Source organism: Oncorhynchus masou, chromosome 13 (genome assembly GCF_036934945.1).
Source record: "Oncorhynchus masou masou isolate Uvic2021 chromosome 13, UVic_Omas_1.1, whole genome shotgun sequence".
In the NCBI taxonomy this organism is placed as follows: domain Eukaryota; kingdom Metazoa; phylum Chordata; class Actinopteri; order Salmoniformes; family Salmonidae; genus Oncorhynchus; species Oncorhynchus masou.
The window spans coordinates 48,688,448-48,712,522 of NC_088224.1; the positions used below are offsets into that span (position 1 = coordinate 48,688,448).

General features: G+C 44.0%; 2 protein-coding genes across 2 annotated transcripts in view; one reads left to right on the top strand and one right to left on the bottom strand.

Moving 5' to 3' along the window:
- LOC135552468 (coagulation factor X-like) lies at positions 1 to 23,308 on the top strand. Its single transcript, XM_064984123.1, has 8 exons — positions 1 to 199; positions 757 to 923; positions 15,246 to 15,270; positions 15,367 to 15,480; positions 19,377 to 19,511; positions 20,986 to 21,251; positions 21,644 to 21,758; positions 21,889 to 23,308. The coding sequence occupies exons 1-8, from the start codon at positions 130 to 132 to the stop codon at positions 22,452 to 22,454; spliced, it is 1,458 nt and encodes a 485-aa protein (XP_064840195.1). The 5' UTR covers positions 1 to 129; the 3' UTR covers positions 22,455 to 23,308.
- The window catches only part of LOC135552467 (protein IWS1 homolog), a 31,941-nt gene continuing 31,171 nt past the window's right edge, over positions 23,306 to 24,075 (bottom strand). The window contains exon 16 of the mRNA XM_064984122.1: positions 23,306 to 24,034. Coding sequence (XP_064840194.1) covers positions 23,909 to 24,034 — 126 coding nt within the window. The 3' untranslated portion in view covers positions 23,306 to 23,908. The remainder of the gene's footprint in view (positions 24,035 to 24,075) is intronic.

A 24,075-nucleotide genomic window follows, 5' to 3' on the forward strand; every position in this document is an offset into this window, starting at 1 on the left:
GTGGAGAAAAGCCACCATTTTAGCAGACACCCACAGAAAACGGTAGGTTCTCTCTCATAACTAAAATCTAGATTAGTGAACCTAGCTGATCCCAGTTCAATCCCTTCAACTTCTACCTGGAGCGGAGAGATGTCGCTGTCTGACGGTTGGCTCCTCACAGTACTTCTGGTCTCAGTCGGTTCCCTGTTTGAATCAAAAGGTAACCCTTCACCTTGTAGTCAGTGGAAAGTGCCCATTTATTGTACTGTATTTGCAATCTGTAATTAAACCACCTGCCTCAATTCTAGCTTACTAGATATTTGATGAGATATTTACTTTTGTGATGGGTGTCGAACATGGTTGATATTCTCACTCCAGTAACTTAAAATGGAACTCAGTTCGGTGATATGATTAAGCTACACAACTAAAACCAGCAAATCTCTGCTCGAGGCTCTTGTCAATGGGTTACAGACATCAGTATTGTATATGAATGCCACTTAGACACTTTTTTTCCTTCAAAGAAGCTTACAGTACATGGGCCTACATTTATGTGTTGGAGTTGAACCCACAACCCTGTCATTGTCAGCATCATGCTCTTACCAATTGAAATACACAGGACTGCAGTGTTGTGCCCACTCTGGGGTGAAATTTCCCCTAGCTACAGATCAAGGATCAGCTTCCCCTCCCTCAATCCTAGCCTTAACCATAAGTGGGGAAAATTCTAAACTGACCCAAAATCAACATTTAGGGGCAACTTCACCCTATTCTGTTGTACAGTGTTTCTGGAGCAGAGGCATGCAGTGCAGCTGCTCCGAGGGCCCCGGCGGCCCAGGGCCAACTTCTTCCTTGAGGAGATGATGCCCGGCAACCTGGAGCGGGAGTGCTATGAGGAGACCTGTTCCCAGGAGGAGGCTGCCGAGATCTTCCAGACCAAGGAGAAGACGGTACTAGAACAGTTCCATCACATGAAAGTTCTGGTGCAGGGAATTCGCACAAGCCCCCTGGACCAGAGCTTATGAACACTCTATTCATACTTCGCAGTTTGCACTAACGTGTCCTATGTCAGGATTTTGATCACATTCTGATTGTGCCCTCATCTGGACACAGTGGACCAATAAGAGATACATCTTAATACCGTGTATAGACTTTCTGAGCCTTGATTAGATAGTGATTGGATCATCTTGACTGGAAGACAAACTTAAGGTTACTTGCGTGACTCCGGTTCTCTGATATTATGAGCATGACATCTCACTAGTGGAATTAACCAATTAACCTCCTAAGTATCTCGAAGAACCAATCATATATGTCTGTCGGTGCACCACTGTTCATACTGAAGAGCCACCCGCCTGCCCTCAGATCATTCTCGAGCATACCGAACTTCCTCACACTCTTGCAAGTAGGAAAACGTGGTGAGCCGTCTCACTCATAATATCAAAAGGACTGGAGTTGCATAAGTAGCCTTTAGTTTTCTTTCAATTATTCGTTTTGATATCTCACTATTGGGATATGGCTAACTCCCTTATCGCACACGCTCTCCGAAGCCAGGTAGTCTCAACATCAACCCTCAGAGGCCCCGTCACTAAGGACAATATGCGCCAAAGAGGGCGCAGTGACACATCGCAAATCTCCTGCAAGGACATGCCTTTGAACCGTGCCTAAGAGGTAGCCATGGCTCTGGTGGAGTGAGCCTTTAGGCCCTCTGGAGGCAGTAACCCCTTGCTTTTATAGGCCAATATAATAGCTTCCACAATATGTGATAACCTTTGACAAGAGAGGGGCCTCCTCTTGCAGGGCACAGTTGCTTGCGCAAAGCTCTCATCCTATCCAAATATATGTGCAGCGCGTGTACTGGACACAAACGGTGCAGCCGCTCCTTTTCCATAGAAAGGAAAACTGGCTTGTGGAAATCCACAAGCTTCAAGGCGAGACAATTGTAAGTACCACTAACCTTGGGCATAAATGCGGAGTTGGGCAACAAGGTGACCGTGGAAACGCCCTGGGCAAACTGCAGGCGTGAATAGTGAACGGACAGTGCATTTAGCTCACTTAATGCGGTTTAAAAGGAAAGCTATTTAATTTCCACACATTCCAACGACTTAAAAGGCTGCTGTGAAATAGCCTCAAGCACAATAGACAAATCCCATGATGAGGCTAAAGGCTTGGGAACTGGACATAAGCGACGTGCCACCTTCATGAAATTACATAACGGTTTGTTTTCCCACCGTGTTCTTGACAAAGCCTATATGACCGGTCGAGATAGCTGCTAGATAGACCTTAGACAGTGAAGAAAGCCTTCCCTCTGTCCCAAAGGTCCTGCAAGAAGTATAAAACCTCAGATACAGAGCACTGGTAAGGAATTATCTGTTTTTTCACACCACTTCTAAAAAACGCACCACTTATTTCCATACTTTGAGCTTGTAAAGGGGGCCCTAGCACTCTGGATTGTCTCAATGACTACAAGAGGCAAGCCAGTCGCATCCAGATTTAACCTCTCACGGGTCAGGTCCAGAGGGCCATGTTTTCTGGGTGAGGGTGGAAAATCTTTCTGTTTGCTTGGTTCAGCAGATCCCTGTGTAAACTGTAGTTGACAAGGCTTGTTGTATAGCAGGGGAGTGATCTACGCTATCCAGAGCTTGCCTTGCTATCGACGGGCTATCAAGATAAGGGATAAGCCCTTTTTCCTCACTCTGGCCAGAATGGGTAGTAAGGCTGAGGGGAGGAAAAGTGTAAAGCAACACCCTTGGCCAAGGTTGTGCCAGCTCGTCCCCACTCCCAGTGGTGCGTCTCCTGCGAGCTTGAAAAGCATTGGGCAGAATGTGTTTTCTTGCCATACAAAGATATCAATGCACACAGACGTTGGGAAAAACACCCAGCACTGGAAGTCTCTCAACCTTAGTAGGCGAAGTGGTTCTACCCATCCTGAACATGACCGAGCACCCTCTGCAGAACAGGGAGAGGCACTGTCAGATAAACGCAAAGCGGTGTACCTAGTGTTGCCTGATCAGTGAGAGAATCCTTACACCTATGTATTCTATTTTCTGTGTTGGCACCGAACCGCTCTTTTTCAGTTGTGTCTCTTTTTCAGTTGTGTCTCATACCGTTTCCTCCCAGGACAGGGAGTAAAGCAGGTAATCATCATCATGTAGGCATAGATTCTTAGCCCCTTGTTTCTTAGGGGTGAGAAAGCTGCCTCTACACACCTGCTGAATGTTCGGGGAGTTAACGCTAGCCCGAATTGGACAGCGAGATATTTGTAGGCTGTGCCCTGAAAAGCAAACTTCAGAAACCTGTGTGCTGGCAGGATGCTTAAGTGAAAATGAGCATCCAACAGGCTGGACAGGTTGAGCCACAGGGCTCTCTCCCCAAACACTGCAAGGCTCACCTGCCTGTTTGCAGACATCAATGAGCAAATATCTCATCTGCCATTGATGCCCTGCTAAGGGTGGAAGAGGGCCGAGTGGCTTGCGCCTCGTCCTCTTCCTCCTCCGTTGCTTGGAGGAGGTCGGTCATACCCTCTCCATCGTCCTCTTCAAAAACAAGGTCCCTTTCCCCCTCCACTGGAGCCAAGCCCGGGAAAATTGGGTGGATGTCCTTGGGGTAGCCTAGCAAGATGCCAGCCCATGAGGGCTGCAAAGCAGTCTCCCCACTCGATTTAAGAGTAGGAGATGAACTACGTTGGGCAACTCTGCACACTCTTTGGTGGAGTGTGTTAGCAGCAAAACTTTGCAATGGATGCATGACCGGTGGTCGTTGAATGCTGCTTCTGCGTGTTCGACACCCTGCCCGAAATGGTCGCCCCACATAGGCATGGATGTGCCGGTGCTGGGACAGGTGCCTTGCTTTTGCTTTTGCTTTTGGTGCCCTCTGAGCCAAGCTAGCAGGTTCCATGGCTCCAGAAAACAGCTAATCCGAGAACAAAGTGAAACATAACCAGCGTTCGCCACTTGGGCTTAGTAGCCTAGCTAGTTAGCACAGTGCTAGCCAGAGAAGCTAACCCTTTAACAATGTGAACATAGCTATCATTCACCATGTGGGCTAGTAGCCTAGCTAGTTAGGACAAAGTTAGAGCTATGTTGGTCTTATGACAAACAAAAGCGTGGCTCTTGACCAATAAACAGTGACGCTAGAACAGTCGGCCAAGTTAATGACGTTAGTGGGTTGAGCTAAACTCGAGAGCGAACTAGTAATTCTACCCTTCCAGGTAGAAAAAACAGTTGGTAGGATAGCTAGCCTTGCGGTGAAGCAAATTGTTACCCAAAGCTAAAACCTTTCCTTTCGGTAAAGACTCCCAACACAAAAGATTAGAGCTGATAAATCCTGCGCTCGGTGCCGTAACCTTGACAGCACACCTTTGAACAGTTAGAGGAAAACAGATCAAGTCATGCTGCGATGAGCTAAGTAGAACTCTGCTCTGAAGAAGAGAGGCGAAAATGATCAGAGGGCAGGCGGGTGGCTCTTTAGTATGAGGGGAAGGACTCCCTCATTCGCCACTCGTCCTGTATGATTGGTTCTTCAAGCGACTTAGGAGATTCTGGTGAATTCCACTTGTCAAACAGAATAATTGAAAGAGAACCACATTAGTGATGTGCGGGTCAGCCGCCCAACTCTATAGTGAAAATTTGAGTCCCGCACCTGACCCTAACCTGCAAACAGGCAGATTGAAGATGTGCTGTACAGACATGGACGGCATAACACATTTTTGACAGGGGGTGCACGATATTATTTTTTGAAGCCTAATTTAGATATGTTTCTGCTTATAATTTCCGACATTTGATAGGCTATTTGTTAGTCAATTTGTCTAAAATTAGATACATGTAGTTTCTCTTCCATCATTACTGCCCTAGAACTCTTAATAAACCCTTGCTCACCAGAATACATTTATGAATTCTTCAATCTAGTTTACATCGCAATTTCTTTTTAAAAATGGAAAGATTTTCTGTGCGAAATTTCCAGTTTGACCGGATTTAAGAAAAATTAAAACTGTGAAATGACCTAACATGTTTGATAAGATTTCAGTTCGGCTTGGATGCATATTTTATGTGGTTTAAATACTATCAGTTTGTATGATGCTGATAAAGATTGCACTCTTACAGACGGTCCCTAGCCACATACACATTCTCTCAAGATGCTGAAATAAATCATTAATATTTCTCCACTCCTTTTCCAGAGTCAAAATATACATTTGGTGTATAACTTTACTGCAATAAATGCTTATAATTCTGCAGCAGTTAATATTACATTAGGCTATGTGAAAGGTTAAAGATCTACATTCAGTGTCCAGATTTCAGTTAGGCTACTGTTCCCTTGACATGCCATATTTTAAGTTCCCGTCTTGACTCTTGAATTTTTATAGCGCCTCCAAATCATCATGCACATCAAGCTGGCACTGCTATCATCTTCTTTAACCACTTAACAAAATCTTTCCCAAACAGTGTTCTGGCCCTCCCTTCTCTTTGTTTTCAACTATCCGTTTCACAGCTTTTCTGTTATTGAATTCAACTCAGACATTGTCCTTTTTGCATCAGTGGATCGAGGTTCACTTTTTCTGCCCATGTTCTCTAAAGCGATTGGCGTGTATTTTGCGCATGTGCAGTTAGGCCCAAAAGCTTACATAGGGTTTTCACCAACAACAAATTTAGCGCAGAGTCGCGTTAGTGGAAACAGAAACTGCACTAAGAACAGTCTGCTACTCCATATTGCTGATTGGTCAGTTCACAGCGCTGGTAAATCGTTGTTTCTGATTGGCTAGCTTTGTTTCAAGTTTTAATGGCACATGCACAAGTACCCAACAAACTCAAAACCCAACAATGAAATAATCAATAACAATGTATTACAAAAAAATGAGAATAGAAAATATGAAACACACAAAGTAAGTAAGTATACATACTATATACAGGAAATATTTTAAAAGTCAGATCCAATATCATTTGTACATGTGCAGGGATACTGGAGTGATGGAGGTGGATATGTATAGAGGTAAGGGGACTAGGTAACAGGAGCTTGTATGTGAGCGGGTGTGTAGTATAAAAGTATATTATGTGTGAGTGAGCAAATTATGGACTGAGTGTTTGTGTGTGTTGCAGTGACAGTGTGTGTGAGTTTTTAAGGGCCCTGTGAGTGTGCATAGAGAGTGCAAAGATTGAATAATAAAGATACAAGTTAAACTCAGATAATCTGTGTAGCTATTTTGTTAGCTATTTATCAGTCCTATTGCTGTGGGATAGAAGCTGTTCAAGAGCCTGCTGTTGTCAGACTTGATGCACCGGTACCTCTTGCTGTACAGCAGCAGAGAAAATTGTCTATGGCTTGGGTGGTTGGAGTCTGACGATTTTCCGGGCCTTCTTTTCACAACCCCTGATATAGAGGTCCTGGATCGCAGGGCGCTCGGCCCCAGTGATGTACTGGACAGTCCACACAACCCTCTGTGGCACCATGCGATCAAGGGCGGTGCTATTGCCATACCAAGCAGTGATGCAGCCAGTCAATATGCTCTCAATCGTACAGCTGTGGAACCTTTTCAGGATTAGACAGCCCATGACAAACTTTTTCAACCTCCTGAGGGGGAAGAAGCACTGACAACGAGGAACTTGAAGCTGTCTACCTGCTCCACTGCCGCAATGTGGATGGGAGCGTGCTTGCACTCCCATTTCCTGTAGTCCATGATCAGCTCCTTGGACTCGCTGAGGTTGAGGGAGAGGTTGTTGCTCCGGCACCACACTGCCAAGTCACCGACCTCTTTTCCGTAGGCTGATTCATTGTCTCCAGTGATCAGGCCTACCACCGTTGTGTCATCAGCAAACTTGATAATGGTGTTGGAGTCGTGTGTGGCCACACACTCGTGGTGAACAGCGAGTACAGGTGGGGACTAAGCACAAACCCCTGTGGGGCCTCTGTGTTAACCTCTCTGGGATATGTGGGAAGCTAAGCTTCCCACCTGGCCAAAAGCCAGAGAAAATGCAGAGCGCCAAATTCAAATAAATGACTATAAAAATCAAACTTTCATGAAATCACACATGTAAGATACCAAAGCCCCCCGGCACATAGACTATTGCAACATAGATACTGGAGACTGAGACAGGGGTGGGTCGGGGGACACTGTGGCCCCTTCCGATGATACCATCAGACAGGGCCAACCAAGCAGGATATAACCCCACCCACTTTGCCAAAGCACAGCCCCCACACCACTAGAGGATTATCAATAGACCACCAACTTAGAACCCTGAGACAAGACTGAGTATAGCCCATGAAGATCTCCTCCATCGCACAAGCCCGAGGGGGCGCAAAACCGGACAGGGAGATAACATGTGTCTCAACCCACTCAAGCGACGCACCCCTCCCAGGGACGGCATGGATGAGCACTAGTAAGCCAGTGACTCAGCCCCGTAATAGGGTCAGACGCAGAGAATCCCAGAGGAGAGATGGCAGCCGGCCAGGCAGCGGCAGTAAGGGCAGTTTGTCGCTTCAGTGGCTTGTCGTTCACCTTTGCACCCATGGGCCACACTACACTCAATCATAGGACCTACTGAAGAGATGAGTCTTCAGTAAAGACTTACGGCTCTCACATTCCTAGGCAGATCATTCCATAAAAATGGAGTTCTATAGGCGAAGGACCTGCCTCCAGCGTTTTGCTTACCAATTCTAGGGACAATAAGGATGCCTGCGTCTTGTGACTATGTAGTTATGTAAGGCAGGACCAAATCAGAGAGATTGGTAGGAGCAAGTCCATGTAATGCTTTGTAGGTTAGCAATAAAACCTTTAAATCAGCCCTTGCCTTAACAGGAAGCCAATGTAGAGAGGCTAGCACTGGAGTAATATGATCAAATGTTTTGGTTCTAGTCAGAATTCTAGCAGCCGTTTTTAGCACTATCTGAAGTATATTTACTTCTTTATTCTGATAGCCGGAGGGTAGAGCATTGCAGTAGTCTCATCTAGATGTGACAAAAGCATGGATTAGCTTTTCTGCATACATTTTGGACAAAAAGTTTTTTGCAATGTTTTCAAAGATGGAAAAAGTTATCCTTGAAATAGTCTTCATATGTTAGTCAAAAGAGCGATCAGGGTCCAGAGCAACGCCAAGGTCCTTCACAGTTTTATTCGAGACAACTGTACAACCATCAAGATTAATTGTCAGATCCAACAGCAGATCTGTTTTTTTCTTGTTACCTAGACCTCTCATCTCTGTTTTGTCTGAGTTTAAAAGTTTTTAAAAAATCCGCCATCCACTTCCTTATGTCTGAAACACAGGCTTCCAGGGTAGGCAATTTTGGGGCTTCACCATGTTTCATCGAAAATTTACAGCTGTGTGTCGTCCGCATAGCAGTGAAAGTTGACATTGTGTTTCTGAATGATATCACCAAGAGGTAGAATATATATATAGTGAAAACAATAGTGGTCCTAAAACAGAACCTTGAGGAACGCCGAAACATACAATTGATATATCAGAGGACAAACCATCCACAGAGACAAACTGATATCTTTCCGACCGATATCTAAACTAGGTAAGAACTTGTCCGTGTAGACCAATTAGGCTTTCTAATCTCTCTAAAAGAATGTGGTGATTGACGTTGTCAAAAGCAGCACTAAGGTCGAGTAGCATGAGGACAGATGCAGAGCCTTGATCTGACGCCATTAAAAGGTAATTGCTATGATGGGGTCTAAAACCAGACAGAAGCATTTCGTATACATTATGTGTCTTCAGAAAATTGTCAGACTCCAGCCACCCTAGTCATAGACTATTCTCCATGCTACTGCATGGCAAGCGGTACCGGAGCGCCAAGTCTCGGTCAAGAGGCTTCTAAACAGCTTCTACCCTCAAGCCATAAGACTCCTGTACAGGAAATCAAATGGCTACACAAACTATTTGCATTGTCCCCCCCCCCCATCTATGCTGCTGCTACTTTCTGTTATTATCTATGCATAGTCACTTTAATAACTCTACCTGCATGTACATATTACCTCAATTACCTCGACACTAGTGCCCCCGTACATTGACTCTGTACCGGTTCCCCCTGTATTGTTATTTACTGCTGCTCTTTAATTATTGGTAATTCTTATCTCGTACATTTTTTTAGGTATTTTCTTAAAACTGCATTGTTGGTGAAGGGCTTGTAAAATAAGCATTTCACTCTAAGGTCTACCTGTTGTATTTGGCGCATGTGACAAATAAAATTCGATTTTATTTGATTTTGGGTTGATTTTTCAATTTTCCGGGTCAAGGTTTGGCTTTTTTAAGATATGCTTTATTACTGACACTTTTACACATACGGTGGATAGGGAGCCATTAATTAGGTTCAACATAGGAGGGCCAGGCTCAGGAAGTAGCTCTTTCAGTAGTTTAGTTGGAATATGGTCCTATATGCATCTTGACAGTTTAGAAGCCATGACTATTTTAATGAATGTGTCAAGAGTTACAGGATTTAAAAAACTTGAGTGTCTACATTGATTCTTGGTCCTGGCAGTTCTGTGCAGACTCAGAACAACTGTGATTTGGAGAAATACGCAGATTCAAAGGGGAGTCCGTAATTTGCTTTCTAATGATCATGATCTTTTATTTGAAAAAGTTTAGGAATTTATCGCAGCTGAAGTAAAAGCTATCCTCTCTTGTTGAATGCTGCTATTTAGTTAGCTTAGCGACAGTATAAAAAGTCAATTTTGGATTGTTCTTATTCTCCTCAATTTGATTGGAAAAATAGGATGATCGAGCTGCAGTGAGGGCTCTTTGAAATTGCAGGGTTTCAAGCTCGTCGGAAGACTTCCAGTTTAGTGGAGCGCCATTTCCGTTCAAATTTTCTGGAAGCTTGCTACAGGAATTGGGTAATTTCTGTATACCAGGGAGCAAACTTCTTGTGACAAATGTTTTTAGTTCTTAGGTGTGCAACTGCATATTTTTTATTAGAATTTGTTTTACCTTTATTTAATGAGGCAAGTCAGTTAAGAACATATTCTTATTTTCAATGATGGCCTAGGAACAGTGGGTTGACTGCCTTGTTCAGAGTCAGAACAACAGATTTATTCATTGCCAGCTCGGGGATTCAATTTTGCAACCTTTCAGTTACTCGTCCAACGCTCTAACCACTAGGCTACCTGCCACCCCCATCTAGGGTATAAGGTTAAATTAAGATTCTCAGTTAGGTGGTTAACCAATGTTTGTACTCTGACGTCCTTGGGTGGTGGAGGGAGTCTGGAAGGGCATCTAGGAATCTCTGGGTTGTTCAAGAATCTATAGCATGGCTTTTGATGATCCTCGGTTGGGGTCTGAGCAGATTATTTGTTGCGATTGCAAACGTAATAAAATGGTAGTCCGGATTATGAGGAAAAACATTTAGATCCACAATGTTTATTCCATGGGACAAAACTAGATCCAGGGTATGACTGTGGCAATGAGTAGGTCCGGAGACATGTTGGACAAAACCCACTGAGTCGATGATTGTTTCCAAAGCCTTTTGGAGTGGTTCTGTGGACTTATCCATGTGATTATTAAAGTCACCAAAAATGTGAATATTATCTGCCAAATCAATGTTTGCATTTTTAGTGCAACAGTTCCACATCTTAAAGTAATTACACATCTTAAAGTAGTTACTAAAGTAGTTATTATACGTCTCTAATTTAACAGCAAAGAGGCCCCATTCAATCATTTCTATTTTGGCTTTGTGGAAGTCCTTTGTCATCCCCAGACAAGCTGAATGGTACCATCTCTGGCACACAGAGCATTCGATCTGCTGTATTAAAAATAAAAAACAGAGTTATGTTTATATACATGTAAATTACAGTTCTGCAATACCCAAATTCTGTTACATGCTTTTGCAATTAGGAACATTTTCAAATTTAATTGGATTTTTGTTCAATTGCTAAATTGACCTTAAATGACAATTTAGTGAAAGGGGGAAAATCCATAAATTAGCAGCGTCATTGTATAAACCGCGAGGTTCAAAGCGTGGGATTAAAGTAGCAGCTTATAGTCCGGAAATTACGGTATATAAGAAATCTGGAGTTGTGCTTTGTTTTATAAACACACCTAATAATGAGTATGCAAGAAATCTGGAGTTGTGCATTAAGCACACCTAATGATATGAGTATGTAAGAAAACCAGAGTTGTGCTTTGCTTTGCTAGCACACCCTAATTATTTTCACCACCCCCAGATGAGATTATTGAATCAGATAAATTATTTGAAGTGGAATCTCTTTTGAAACCACCTAACCACCAGAAGAGGTAGGTATGCTATCGGCTATATATGCCATATAACACTAAAAGTTATGGAGAGGTAGATAAGATATGATATTATGGAAGATCATTATTTATTGTGAATGCTTCTTTGTCAGGTACAAGGTTAGTGTTGGGGACTTGAAAAGGAGCTGTGGGAGTCCTGAGAAGCTCTGCAAATGGCCTCGTAGCTTACCTGTGCCAGGCCAAGAGAGAAAGCCAAATATCTGTAGGCGTGAGGCAGGGAGAGATTAACCCAGCAAAGCCCTTAGGCCGAACATGCCTTTGCACCAAGAACAAATCAAATTATATTAGTCACATGTGCCAAATACAACAGGGAAATGCTTACGAGCCCCTAACCAACAATACAGTTAAAAAAAATGCAGATAACAATAAGAGATGAAAGTAATTAAAGAGCAGCAGTAAAATAACAATAGCAAGAATATATACCGGGGGGAGGGGTACCTATATAGAGTCAATGTGCGGGGGCACGGGTTAGTAGTATGTACATGTAGGTAAAGTTATTAAAGTGACTAGATGACAACAGAGAGCAGCAATGGTGTGAAGAGGGGGGAGGGTCACTGCAAATAGTCTGGGGAGCCATTTGACTTAGATGTTCAAGAGTCTTATGGCTTAGGGTGTTTAGAAGCCTCTTGGACGTAGACTTGGCGCTCCGATACTGCTTGCTGTGCGGTAGCAGAGAGAACAGTCTATGACTAGGGTGGCTGGAGTCTTTGACAATTTCCTCTGACACTGCTCGGGATAGAGGTCCTGGATGGCAGGAAGCTTGGCCCCAGTGATGTACAGGGCCGTTCGCACTACCCTCTGTGCACTACCCATAAGTGCCTTGTGGTCGGAGGCCGAGCAGTTGCCATACCAGGCAGTGATGCAACCACTCAGGATGCTCTCGATGGTGCAGCTGTAGAACCTTGAGGATCTGAGGACCCATGCCAAATCTTTTCAGTCTCCTGAAGAGGAATAGGTTTGGTCGTACCCTCTTCACGACAATCTTGGTATGTTTGGACCATGTTAGTTTGTTGGTGATGTGGACACCAAGGAACTTGAAGCTCTCAGCCTGCTCCACTACAGTCGATGAGAATGGTGGCGTGCTCGGTCCTCTTTTTCACGTAGTCCACAATCATCTCCTTTTTGTCTTGATCACGATGAGGGAGAGCTTGTTGTCCTGGCACCACATGACATCCTCCCTATAGGCTGTCTTGTTGTTGTCGGTGATCAGGCCTACTGATCTGTCGTATCATCGGCAAATTTAATGATGGGGTTGGAGTCGTGCCTGGTTGTGCTGTCATGAGTTAACAGTGAGTACAGGAGGGGACTGAGCACGCACCCCTGAGGGACCCCTGTGTTGTGGATCAGCGTGGTGGATGTGTTGTTACCTACTCTTACCACCTGGGGGCGGCCGGTCAGGAGGACAAGAATCCAGTTGCAGAGGGAGGTGTTTAGTCCCAGGGTCCTTAGCTTATTGATGAGCTTTGAGGGAACTATGGTGTTGAACGCTGAGCTGTCATCAATGAATAGCATTCTCACATAGGTGTTCCTTTTGTCCAGGTGGGAAAGGGCAATGTGGAGTGCAATAGAGATTGCATCATCTGTGGATCTGTTGGGGCGGTATATGCAAATTGGAGTGGGTCCAGGGTCCCTGGGATGTGATATTGATGCCATAACCAGCCTTGCAAACCCCTTCATGGCTGCAGACGTGAGTGCAGGTGTGCGGGTCGGTAGTCGTTTAGGCAGGTTACCTTAGTGTTCTTGAGCACAGGGACTATGGTGGTCTGCTTAAAACATGTTGGCATTGCAGACTCGGACAGGGAGAGGTTGAAAATGTCAGTGAAGACACTTTCCAGTTGGTCAGCGCATGCTCGCAGTACACGTCCTGGTAATCCGTCTGGCCCTGCGGACTTATGAATGTTGACCTGTTTAAAGGTTTTACTTACATCAGCTGCGGAGAGTATGATCACACAGCCTTCTGGAATAGCTGGTGCTCTCATGCATGTTTCAGTATTATTTGCCTCGAAGTGAGCATAGAAGTAGTTTAGCATGGTCTGGTAGGCTCGTGTCACTGGGAAGCTCTCGGCTGTGCTTCCCTTTGTAGTCTGTCATGACGAGTGTCAGAGCCGGTGTAGTGCGATTCAATCTTAGTCCTGTACTGATGCTTTGCCTGTTTGATGATTCATCGAGGGCATAGTGGGATTTCTTATTAGCATCCGGGTTAGAGTCCCGCTCCTTGAAAGCGGGACTCCAACTCCACACTTTAGCTCTGTAATCCATGGTTTCTGTTTGGGTTATGTACGTACAGTCACTGTGGGGACAGCGTCATCGATGCACTTATTGATGAAGCCAGTGACTGATTGGTGTACTCCTCAATGCCATCGGAAGAATCCCGGAACATATTCCAGTCTGTGCTCGCAAAACAGTCCTGTAGCTTAGCATCTGCGTCATCTGACCACTTCCTTATTGAGATAAGCAGGACGTACCAGTGACTTCGTTAGAAATCAGGAGGATAGAGTTATGGTCAGATTTGCCAAATGGAGGGTGGGTGTACGCGTCTCTGTGTGTGGAGTAAAGGTGGTCTAGAGTTTTTTTTCCCTCTGGTTGCACATTTAACATGCTGGTATAAAGAGGTAAAACGGTTTTCTGTTTCCCTGCATTAAAGTCCCCTGGCTACTAGGAGTGCCTCCTCTGGATGAGCATTTTCTTGTCTGCTTATGGCCTTATACAGCTCTTTGAGGGTTGTCTTAATGCCAGCATCGGTTTGTGGTGGTAAATAGACATCTACGAAAAATACAGACTCTCTTGGTAAATAGTGTGGTCTACAGCTTATCATGAGATACTTTACATCAAGTGAGCAAAACCTTGAGACTTCCTTAATATTAGATTTCGTGCACCAGCTGTTATTTACAAATAGACACAGACTGCCACCCCTGGTCTTACCGGAGGCAGCTGGTTCTGTCTTACCGATGGATTGAAAACCCAGCCAGCTGTAGGTTATCCGTGTCGTTGTTCAGCCACGACTCGGTGAAACATAAGATATTACAGTTAATGTTCCGTTGGTCCTGATATCCAGAAGAGTAGCAGAAAAATTATGTACAAAATAACACAGAATAGCACAATTGGTTAGGAGCCCGTAAAACGGAAGCAATCTCCTCCAGTACCGTCAATTCGATTTGGACCACTGATGCTGGACTTTCCTCAGTTTAGCCAGTCAGTCATCGAAGTGAGAAAGCCTCTTTCAATAGAGCATTAGTTAGAGCAACTAGGTAGTTATGACTGTGTTAACTGAAAAGTTAGCTAGCATACAGTAGCTAGCTATCTATGCTACCTGTCCTCACAGTCAGTGACGTTCATGTTGCTTCATATTCTTTTAGAATCCATCAATAAAACATCAAAGATGTTAGCGACAAGTTTTTCTCCTATCTCTGACTGTAGCTAGCTATATCTTCATCAGTTGCTGAGGCGATCCAGCAAGCTAGCCAAGTGCACCTTTCAAAGCAAAACCTAACAGAAACAAGGGTTTTACTAGCATTGTGAACTGACCAATCAGCTACGCGGAGTAGCAGACTGAGGGCAGTTTTCATATCCACTAAAGCGATTCTGCGAATTCAGCATAAGTTCCATCTCCATTCGTTTACAACAAGGGTACGCAGAGAAATGTGCTTGGAATTTTGGGAAGGTGAGCAACGAGAACCCTGCTAGCTAGCAGTTGAAAAATGTAAAATTGCTAATTTGTTCAAGCGTGTTGGAGTGAAGCCTTGTCAAGAGGCTTAAGCGCTTATGGCAGATAAAAAATAATGAAATAAAATCTCAATGTAGCCTATAAATATGAACTGCACAGGAATTCTACATTTTTTATGCAATGCTTTCTCTTTATTCACCCACTGGCCTGCCTAAACCCGCCTCGCAGCAGGTGAGTCAACCCACGCATCACTAAACCACATGTTAAAGCAAGGTGTAACCGGGCCTTAAATGACAAGGATAGTCAGAGGAGTAGGCTCATAAAGCTCAAAAGAACATTCAAACTGACTGTATCCCTTTGGTCTTCTCTTACAGATGGAGTTTTGGTATAGATATAAGAGTGAGTATGGTATTGCGTCATTAGATTATTTTCAGAAATCCACAGTCACTTAAAAGGAACGCTTGTGATGAGATGTCTCTATGAATTGTGAATTAGATCTGAATCCTTGCCACTACAACCCTTGTAAGAATGGAGGAATCTGCACAATCGATCGGGATGGATACCTCTGTCTGTGTCCCCCACGCTACGATGGGAAAACCTGTGCAATAGGTATAGTTTTACTCAATCATAATAGGGGTGGGAGGGGTTGGAAACTTTCCGGAAGTTAAACCCTGGAATTTAAATTAAATTAAAATAAATTCATCAAAAAAGTTAGCTTATAACAGTGAATGTTTTTTGTTGGATACACATAAGGCAAATCTAGGTCTTGTGGTATATTTTGGTTAAACTATCCCCAATTCAATGGAATTGCAACCCTCTGCATGCACAGTGCATTCTTCCATCACATGTACAGCTGATTCTCAAGATCTTGCACACTAATGAGCCCACACTACTACACTGTCTGAGCAAAGAACTACATGCTTTCTGGTAAGTTTTGATTACAATACTGGGTGGGGTGAATATATTTTATATGAAATACATTATTTTTTATGAACTAGTAAATAGTAGCCTACAGCAAAGTGTGTTTAAATAATTTTTTACTTGTTCTGCTAGTTAGTTTTTGCTACCATGTGGGTTTTTAGCTTGCTTGAGCCTGCTAACTGAGTGTTAATTCACCTGTTTGAATACATGTTTCATTTTAAAACATGTATCTTACAAAGGAGTTGTTGAATCTAATTGCTTAACTATTTATCTGTACATGGAATTGTATTTGGTATTTTTTTAATGAATTTTACCCCTTTTTGTGGTATCCAATTGTTAGTAGCTACTATCTTGTCTCATCGCTACAAGTCCCGTACGGGCTCAGGAGAGACGACGGTTGAAAGTCATGCGTCCTCCGATACACAACCCAACTGCTTCTTAACACAGCGCGCATCCAACCTGGAAGCCAGCTGCACCAGTGTGTCGGAGGAAACTCGGTGCACCTGGCAACCTTGGTTAGCTTGCACTGCGCCCGGCCTGCCGGTGTGTGATGAGACAAGGATATCCCTACTGATATCCCTGCCTGGGCGCGAACCCAGAGTCTCTTGTGGCACAGCTGGCGCTGCAGTACAGTGCCCTTAACCACTATCTGATGTGTGGAGACATTTCACTGCAGCTAATGTAGAAGGAAAAGCGGTGTACATTTGCAAATACTGTGCCAAGTCATATGTGAAGAATGCAATAAAGATGCAGAATCATCTGGCCAAGTGCATAAAGATCCCTCAACACTCACAACCTCTGACGAAAGTTCCTCTACTTCTATTCGAGGTGAAAATTATGAATCAGACGCCTTATCGATAGCAACAGCTCATGGAATCAGAAGTTTATTTTGACTCAATGGAGGAACGTAGTCAGAGAAATGCTGATGAATGTCTTGCTCGAGCTGTGTATGCAACTGGTTCACCTCAGGTGCTCACAGGCAATGTCTATTGGAAGAGATTTCTGAATGTTCTTTGCCCAGCATACACCCCTCCTTCAAGCAGACATGCTTTATCTAAAAATGGAATGGATGCCGAGTTCAAGTGAAGGTCAAGCAAATCATAGAGAAAACTGTATGTAAATCATCTCTAATGGTTGGTCGAATGTTTGTGGGCAAGGAATAATTTTTTATCTTTATTTAACTAGGCAAGTCAGTTAAGAACAAATTCTTATTTTCAATGATGGCCTAGGAACAGTGGGTTAACTGCCTGTTCAGGGGCAGAACGACAGATTTGTACCTTGTCAGCTCAGGGGTTTGAACTTGCAACCTTCCGGTTACGAGTCCAACGCTCTACCCTGCCTCCCCAATTAACTACATCATCTCCACCCCTAAACCAGTATTCTACAAGAGCACAGACACACTGGTCTCTACATTGCAGATGAGCTGAAGGCAGTCATCAATGACCTTGGACCACAGAAGGTATTGCACTGGTGACAGACAATGGTGCGAACATGAAGGCTGCTTGGTCTAAAGTGGAGGAGTCCTACCCTCACATCATACCCATTGGCTGTGCTGCTCATGCATTGAATCTGCTCCTAAAGGACATCATGGCACTGAAAACAATGGATGCACTCTACAAGAGAGCCAAGGAAATGGTTATCAAGTTATAGCAGCAATCTACCTCACCAAGCAAAGTGAGAAGAATAAGAGCACCACATTGAAGCTGCCCAGCAACACCCATTGGGGTGGTGTTTGACAGTCTCCTGGGGAGGGGGGGGGGGTCACTCCAAGAAATGGCCATATCAGTCTGCCGACATGGACATCAAGAGGATCCTCCAGGATGATGTATTTTGGGAGATTGTGGAAAGCAGCCTGAAACCTATAGCAGTAGCCATTGCACAGATTGAGGGAGACAATGCCATCCTGTCTTATGTTCAGACTCTGCTTGCAGATGTAAGAGAAGAAATCTGTACTGGCCTATCCACTTCACTGTTGCTCCAAGCAGAGGAAACTGCAGTTCTGAAATACATCAAAAAGTGTGAAACTTTTGCCTGAAGCCAATACATGCCGCAGAGTACATGTTGGATCCCAAGTATGCTGGCAAGAGCATCCTGTCTGGTGCAGAGATCAACACTGTCTTGCCACCTTGGCCTGGATGAGGGCAAGATTCTTGGCAGTCATATTTGGGGCGGCAGGTAGCCTCGTGGTTAGAGCGTTGGACTTGTAACCAGAAGGTGGCAAGATCTAATCCAGAATTGTTCTGCCCCTGAACAAGGCAGTTAACCCACTGTTCCCAGGCTGTCATTGAAAATAAGAATTTGTTCTTAGCTGACTTGCCTAGTTCAATAAAGGTAAAAAGAAAATCTCATCAGTTGGAAGGGACTTGGTGGATCTGAGGCTCTTTCCCTTGTTACCAACATCAGTCGCCTCAGAGCGCAACTGGACCTTGTTCGGGAACACACACACATCCTCAACAAGGTTGGACAGTGAAGATGAGGCCTCAGTCTGGTGTTCAAGAGGTGGACATTAAGTTCAATTCAGGGAGAAGACATGGAAGCCTAAGAGGAAGACAACCAAAGCTTTAGTTTCTAGACTATAATTTTACCGATGTATGTTGAAAACATTTTTGGGAGATGCAATGGATCATTGGGGATCATTGTTGTTCAGTGAAATCATTGCATGTGAAGTGTCAACTAATTTAATTAAAGTTCAATTCGTAACTAAATTGTTATTTTATTTCTATTGTAAGGATTTAATCATTTTCAATTATGTCTACTTAAGCAGAAAGGTTTATGTTTTGGTTTCCATATGATATGGTAAATATAACTAATGCAAAAAACATACATTGAAACGGTATTCATTTGCATATATTTCCATTAATTTCCACCTCTGAATATTCCCCAAAATGTGCAACCATAGTCATAATACATCTGTGTTTTCCTGTAATGATAGTCTAGAAACTAAAGCTATAGACCTATAAAAACTCTCACTTCCTGAGTTACAGGACCCTGGCCCTCCCAGTCATAGCCTGGAATCCACACTGAGTATTGCTCTGCTACAGTACTGGTGCCGTTCACACTGGAGAGTCCACAACAGAGGAAGCTGGTGGGAGGATCTATAGGAGGCTGGAATGGAATAAATGGAACGGTATTAAACAGATCAAATGTATGAAAATGACATTTGACTCAGTTCCATTTATTCCACTCCAGTCATTTCAATGAACCTGTCCTTTTATTTAACCATAGCACCTCCCACCAGCCTCCTCTGGTCAACAACCATTGTACGACACGGCGGATTCTTTTGTGAATGTGACTTCACCGCATCCACTTACAACAGTTGTTGGAAAACCACTTGCAGAACTTACTTTACATTTGACTCTCATACAGTTCAGGGAAACCCGACATATTAAACTATAGAATTGTGACGTCTAATAAAAACCCTAGCTAGCAAACTAATTACTGTGTAGGACCCCTTCAGGTTTCAAATGACCACCTTAAAAGACAGCTAAATGCCTGCTCAATAAAATACAATTAAGGAGTCAATTCTATTCTACTCTTCTAATACCATAAACTGATGACCTTTGAACCTTGCTCTGTTCCTCCAGAGGTGTTTGAGTGCCAGTTTAAAAATGGAGGCTGTCTGCATTACTGCACCAACCAGGAGCGCACCACAGGGGTCCAGTGCAGCTGTGCAGAGGGTTATCAGTTAGATGAGGATGGCAAGACCTGCTCTGAAACAGGTAGACTAAGCACTGAAAAACATAGTGTCAGTCAAAAGTTTGGACACACCTACTCAAGGGTTTTATTTATGTTTTACTATTTTCTACATTGTAGAATAATAGAATAGAATTATTCTAATAATAGAATAATAATGAAGACATCAAAACTATGAAATAACATATGAAATCATGTAGTAACCAAAAAGTGTTAAAATCTAAATATACATTTTCTATTTTATATCCTTCAAAGTAGCCACTCTTTGAATTGATGACAGTTTGCACACTCTTGGCATTCTCTCAACCTGCTTCATGAGGAATTATTTTCCAACAGTCTTCCAACATATCCTGAGCACTTGCTTCTCATTCACTCTGCAGTCCAACTCATCCCAAACCCTCTCAATTCGGTTGAGTGTTTGTGGAAGCCAGGTCATCTAATGCAGCACTCCACTCTCCTTGGTTAAATAGCCCTTACACAGCCTGGAGGTGTGTTTTGGATCATTGTCCTGTTGAAAAACAATTGATAGTCCCACTAAGCACAAACCAGATGGGATGGTGTATCACTGCAGAATGCTGAGGTAGCCATGCTGGTTAAGTGTGCCTTGAATTCTAAATAAATCAGACGGTGTCGGGGTGCAATTCTGGTGACACTGTCACACCTCCTCCTCCATGCTTCACAGTGGGAACCACACTTGCAGGGAACATCTGTTCACCTACTCTGCGTCTCAAAGCCATAGCGGTTGGAAACAAAAATCTCAAATTTGGACTTATCAGACCAAAGGACAGGTTTCCACCAATCGAATGCCCATTGCTTGTGTTTCTTGGCCCAAGCAAGTCTCTTCTTATTATTGGTGTTCTTTGGTAGTGGTTTCTTTGCAGCAAATTGACCATGAACACCTGATTCACACAGTCTCCTCTGAACAGTTGATGTTGAGATGTCTTTTACTTGAACTCTGTGAAGCATTTATCTGGAGATGCAATTAACTCTAACTTATCCTCTGCAGCAGAGGAAACTCTGGGTCGTCCTTTCCTGTGGCGCTCCTCATGAGAGCCGGCTTCATCATAGCGCTTGATGGTTTTTGCGACTGCACTTAAAAATTAATAACTTTGACATATTCTTCCAGATGACTTTAAGACATGAAGTCAGTCAATGATAGTCTATTGTTTCTCTTTGCTTATTTGAGTTGGTCTTTTACCAAATAGGGCCATCTTCTGTATACCACCCCTGCCCTTGTCACAACACAACTGATTGGCTCAAACGCATTGATGACAGGAATTCCACAAATGAACATTTAACAAGGCACACATGCTGAGTGTACAAAGCAGTCAAGGAAAATGAAAATATCTTTTTATTTGTTCAACACTTTTTTGGTTACTACATGTCATTTCATAGTTGACGTCTTCACTATTATTTTACAATATAGAAGATAGTAAAAAGAAAAACCCTTGAATGAGTAGGTGTCAATGTGATGGTTATACTGTACATTGTCATTGCCAGTGGCGTTCCCGTGTGGGAAGAAGCAGAGTGAGGCTTCTCTGCGCCGCTCTCTACTGGACGAGTCCGTGCCCTTCACCCCGACCTTCCGCCACTCTGACAGGAACCTCACCATCACCACGGAGGGGGAAAGGAACTCGACCTCCACCCGACTTGCGATTAACTCAACCCAGCCAGAGGGGAACAGCACAGAGTACATGGAGGACGTTAATGAAGACACCCGGATAGTAGGAGGGCAGCTGGAGAGGCAGGGAGGAAGCCCATGGCAGGTAGGCCTACAACACACAGGGCTACGGGGTGGTAAACAGGGTCGTGTTCAGTAGGCACAAATTGGAAGAAACAGTCCAGAACAAAGTGAAATGGTGGAGGGGGGAGTATGTGTGCTGGAGGTAGCTGCTTAAAAAACTGCATTGTCGCGGTCTAAGAAACATATTGCAGAAATGTATAATAAGATTAGAAATTTGTAAAAGTGAGGCCCCTGAATAAGTCCAATGAGAGTTTTTGTATCCGGTTACAAGGCGCTTTTCTATGGCGTGTCCTACTGACAGAACCGTGGAAGGCGTCAGTGGCACTAATCTCATAAATCATAGGGCATGTAGTGTATGATAAGTGTTTGTGGCATACCCCTAATACTAGTCCTACCTGTTCCATGACCCTGCAGGTCATGCTCTGTAGGGAGGATGGATATGGCTTCTGTGGGGGAACTCTGATCAGTCAGCGCTGGGTGGTCAGTTCCGCACACTGCATGCATAAAACCCCTGACCATGTGACTATCGGTGAGACTATGTGATCCCGTGTGTAGAAGTTGTGAGCACACTGTTGAATGCTCCAGCAGTTTGAATTGAGTGTAACATGTCGATGATGATGATCCACTGTGCCTGTTTAAACTGTCTGTCTGATTTACAGGGGACTATGACAAGCGGCGTCCCGACCCAGATGAGCAGAAGATTAAGGTGGCCAAGGTCGTCGTCCACCCTCACTTCCACGACTACACCTTCGATAGCGACATTGCTCTAGTCTACCTCTCTTCCCCCGTGGTGCTGAGCCCCGTGGCAGTACCCGCCTGCCTTCCCAATGGTCAGCTGGCCAGCCATCTCCAGCGGGAGGATGTGAGGGGCATGGTCACAGGCTGGGGCGCCACACAGTACCTGGGGCACTCCTCACGCTTCCTGAGGAAAGTCACTCTGCCTGTGGTCGACCAGCAGAAGTGCATCGGCTCCACGGAGCAGGTCATCACGGACAACATGTTCTGCGCGGGCTACCTGGAGGCCAGCTTGGATGCCTGCAGTGGGGACAGTGGGGGTCCCTTTGTGGTCAACTACCGTGGGACCTGGTTCCTCACAGGGGTGGTGAGCTGGGGGGAGAAGTGTACCACCAAGGGGAAGTATGGCATCTACACCCGGCTAGGGAACTACCTGCACTGGATACAAGATACTATAGAAAGGCAGGTGCATAACAGTACACATAAATGAGGTGCAGCTCGGAGACGATCCCAATTCATTCCCTACCCCTTTGACCCTTCAATGATTGCCGTTCTGATCATCTGAAGGGTCTGGATAGGTGCAAGCAGTTTAGTGGTGACCTTTACTATATTGCTGACACACCTGCAAAGATCGAAGGGTTGGGGGACAAGGGTAAGGCCCAAATTGGGAGCGCTGATGATGAATTCCAAGTCAAACACTAGCCCCAACAAGGTATTAGCAATACAGTAATAGCTTGTAATTGACCTCTGAGGGAATTTTAGGATACATCCAATCCTTTCAGATTTACAGAAATGCCTGAGTGCATTATGAAATATAAATTGCACCTGGGGTGAGTTCAGGAGAATACAATGCAACAATGTGTTTAGATAAATGCATTTTGAAGACCGGATTTTCTGTCATGATTTAAAATTGGGAATCATGTCAGCTCAATTCATTGCATTATTCTGACTGTTTCAAATTCACTGAACATGACCCCGGTGCTTCAAACAGTTACCTTATTTCATTTTATTTTGAAAAACATAAGTTGTGCATATTATTAACCAGGTAAGATTTGGTTCTGAGAGCACTTGATCAGTTTCACCACCCCATTTTAAATGTTTCCCCCAAAGTAATACAAAGCTTCAAGTTTTAGGGCTGTTAAATGGAGTTTGTTGGAGTGTTTCGTGAAAGTACATAAGTTGCCACTAGCAATAAGTAGTTTGAATTATTTCACTACTTATTTCACTACTTATTGTGCATTAAAGTATCATGTTTTTAAGACATCAACAGTGGCCAAATGAGATTGAGAGGAATCTAGCTCAAGGCCATAGGTAACGTTTCAAATAAAGACGACCTAAAGATCTGGTGAAACCCTCTTTATTATGAAAGTAACTTCGGAAACAACCGGCACACAGTCAAGACATACAGGCAGCTCCTACGTCTGTACAGCTTCTTCAGAAACAAAGTAAAACAAAGGCCTAACGTACATTCAATACAGAGCATGGAAAATCCGCGCTATAGACATTTAAGGCCAACGTTCAGTATACGCTGCATGTCGACAACTGGAAATTACCTTAAAATCGTGCTATAACACCAATCTTCCACACTCCGTATTGAATCTCTAGAGGACCGAAGGCCAACCAGACGGTGAAGCCACACCACTATCATACATTCAGGCTGGCCTGAGGGGGTTTGACGATAGCATGGTCTCATCTATGTGCTTCAGCAAACCGCTTTGACCATCGTCATGCACCATCGTCAAGTTAGAGGAGTTGGCTAAAGCACACAGAACTGGGGTCCGGGCCCTAATCAAATTATTTAAATAATTGCATCCTTCCATCCTCCCTCGGAATAATCACAGCTCTGATATTATTGGATCAGTAAAAGCTATGTATTGAAAGCTATGCTTTCAACCTAGCCGAAAAAGGTTAAAAAAAAGAAGGGAAAAAAAGAGAACATTTAAATCAGAGGGGCATCCGGTTGCCCTGGACGCTGATCTTCACCGCGTGGCCCGTCTTCGTCATACGCTTTATGTCAGCGAAGCGACGCAACTGTTTGTCCACCCGTGACATGCCCTTCTTAACCGGGGCCTGGGAGACAAAGGGAGGAGAGGATTACAAAAGGAGAGACA

Excerpts from the sequence above, each read along its gene's own strand:
- LOC135552468 (XM_064984123.1), top strand. The coding sequence starts at position 130 with ATGTCGCTGTCTGACGGTTGGCTCCTCACAGTACTTCTGGTCTCAGTC. Across the intron at positions 924-15,245 it reads TCCAGACCAAGGAGAAGACG|ATGGAGTTTTGGTATAGATA; the intron begins GTACTAGAACAG and ends CTTCTCTTACAG. Across the intron at positions 15,271-15,366 it reads GTTTTGGTATAGATATAAGA|ATCTGAATCCTTGCCACTAC; the intron begins GTGAGTATGGTA and ends ATTGTGAATTAG.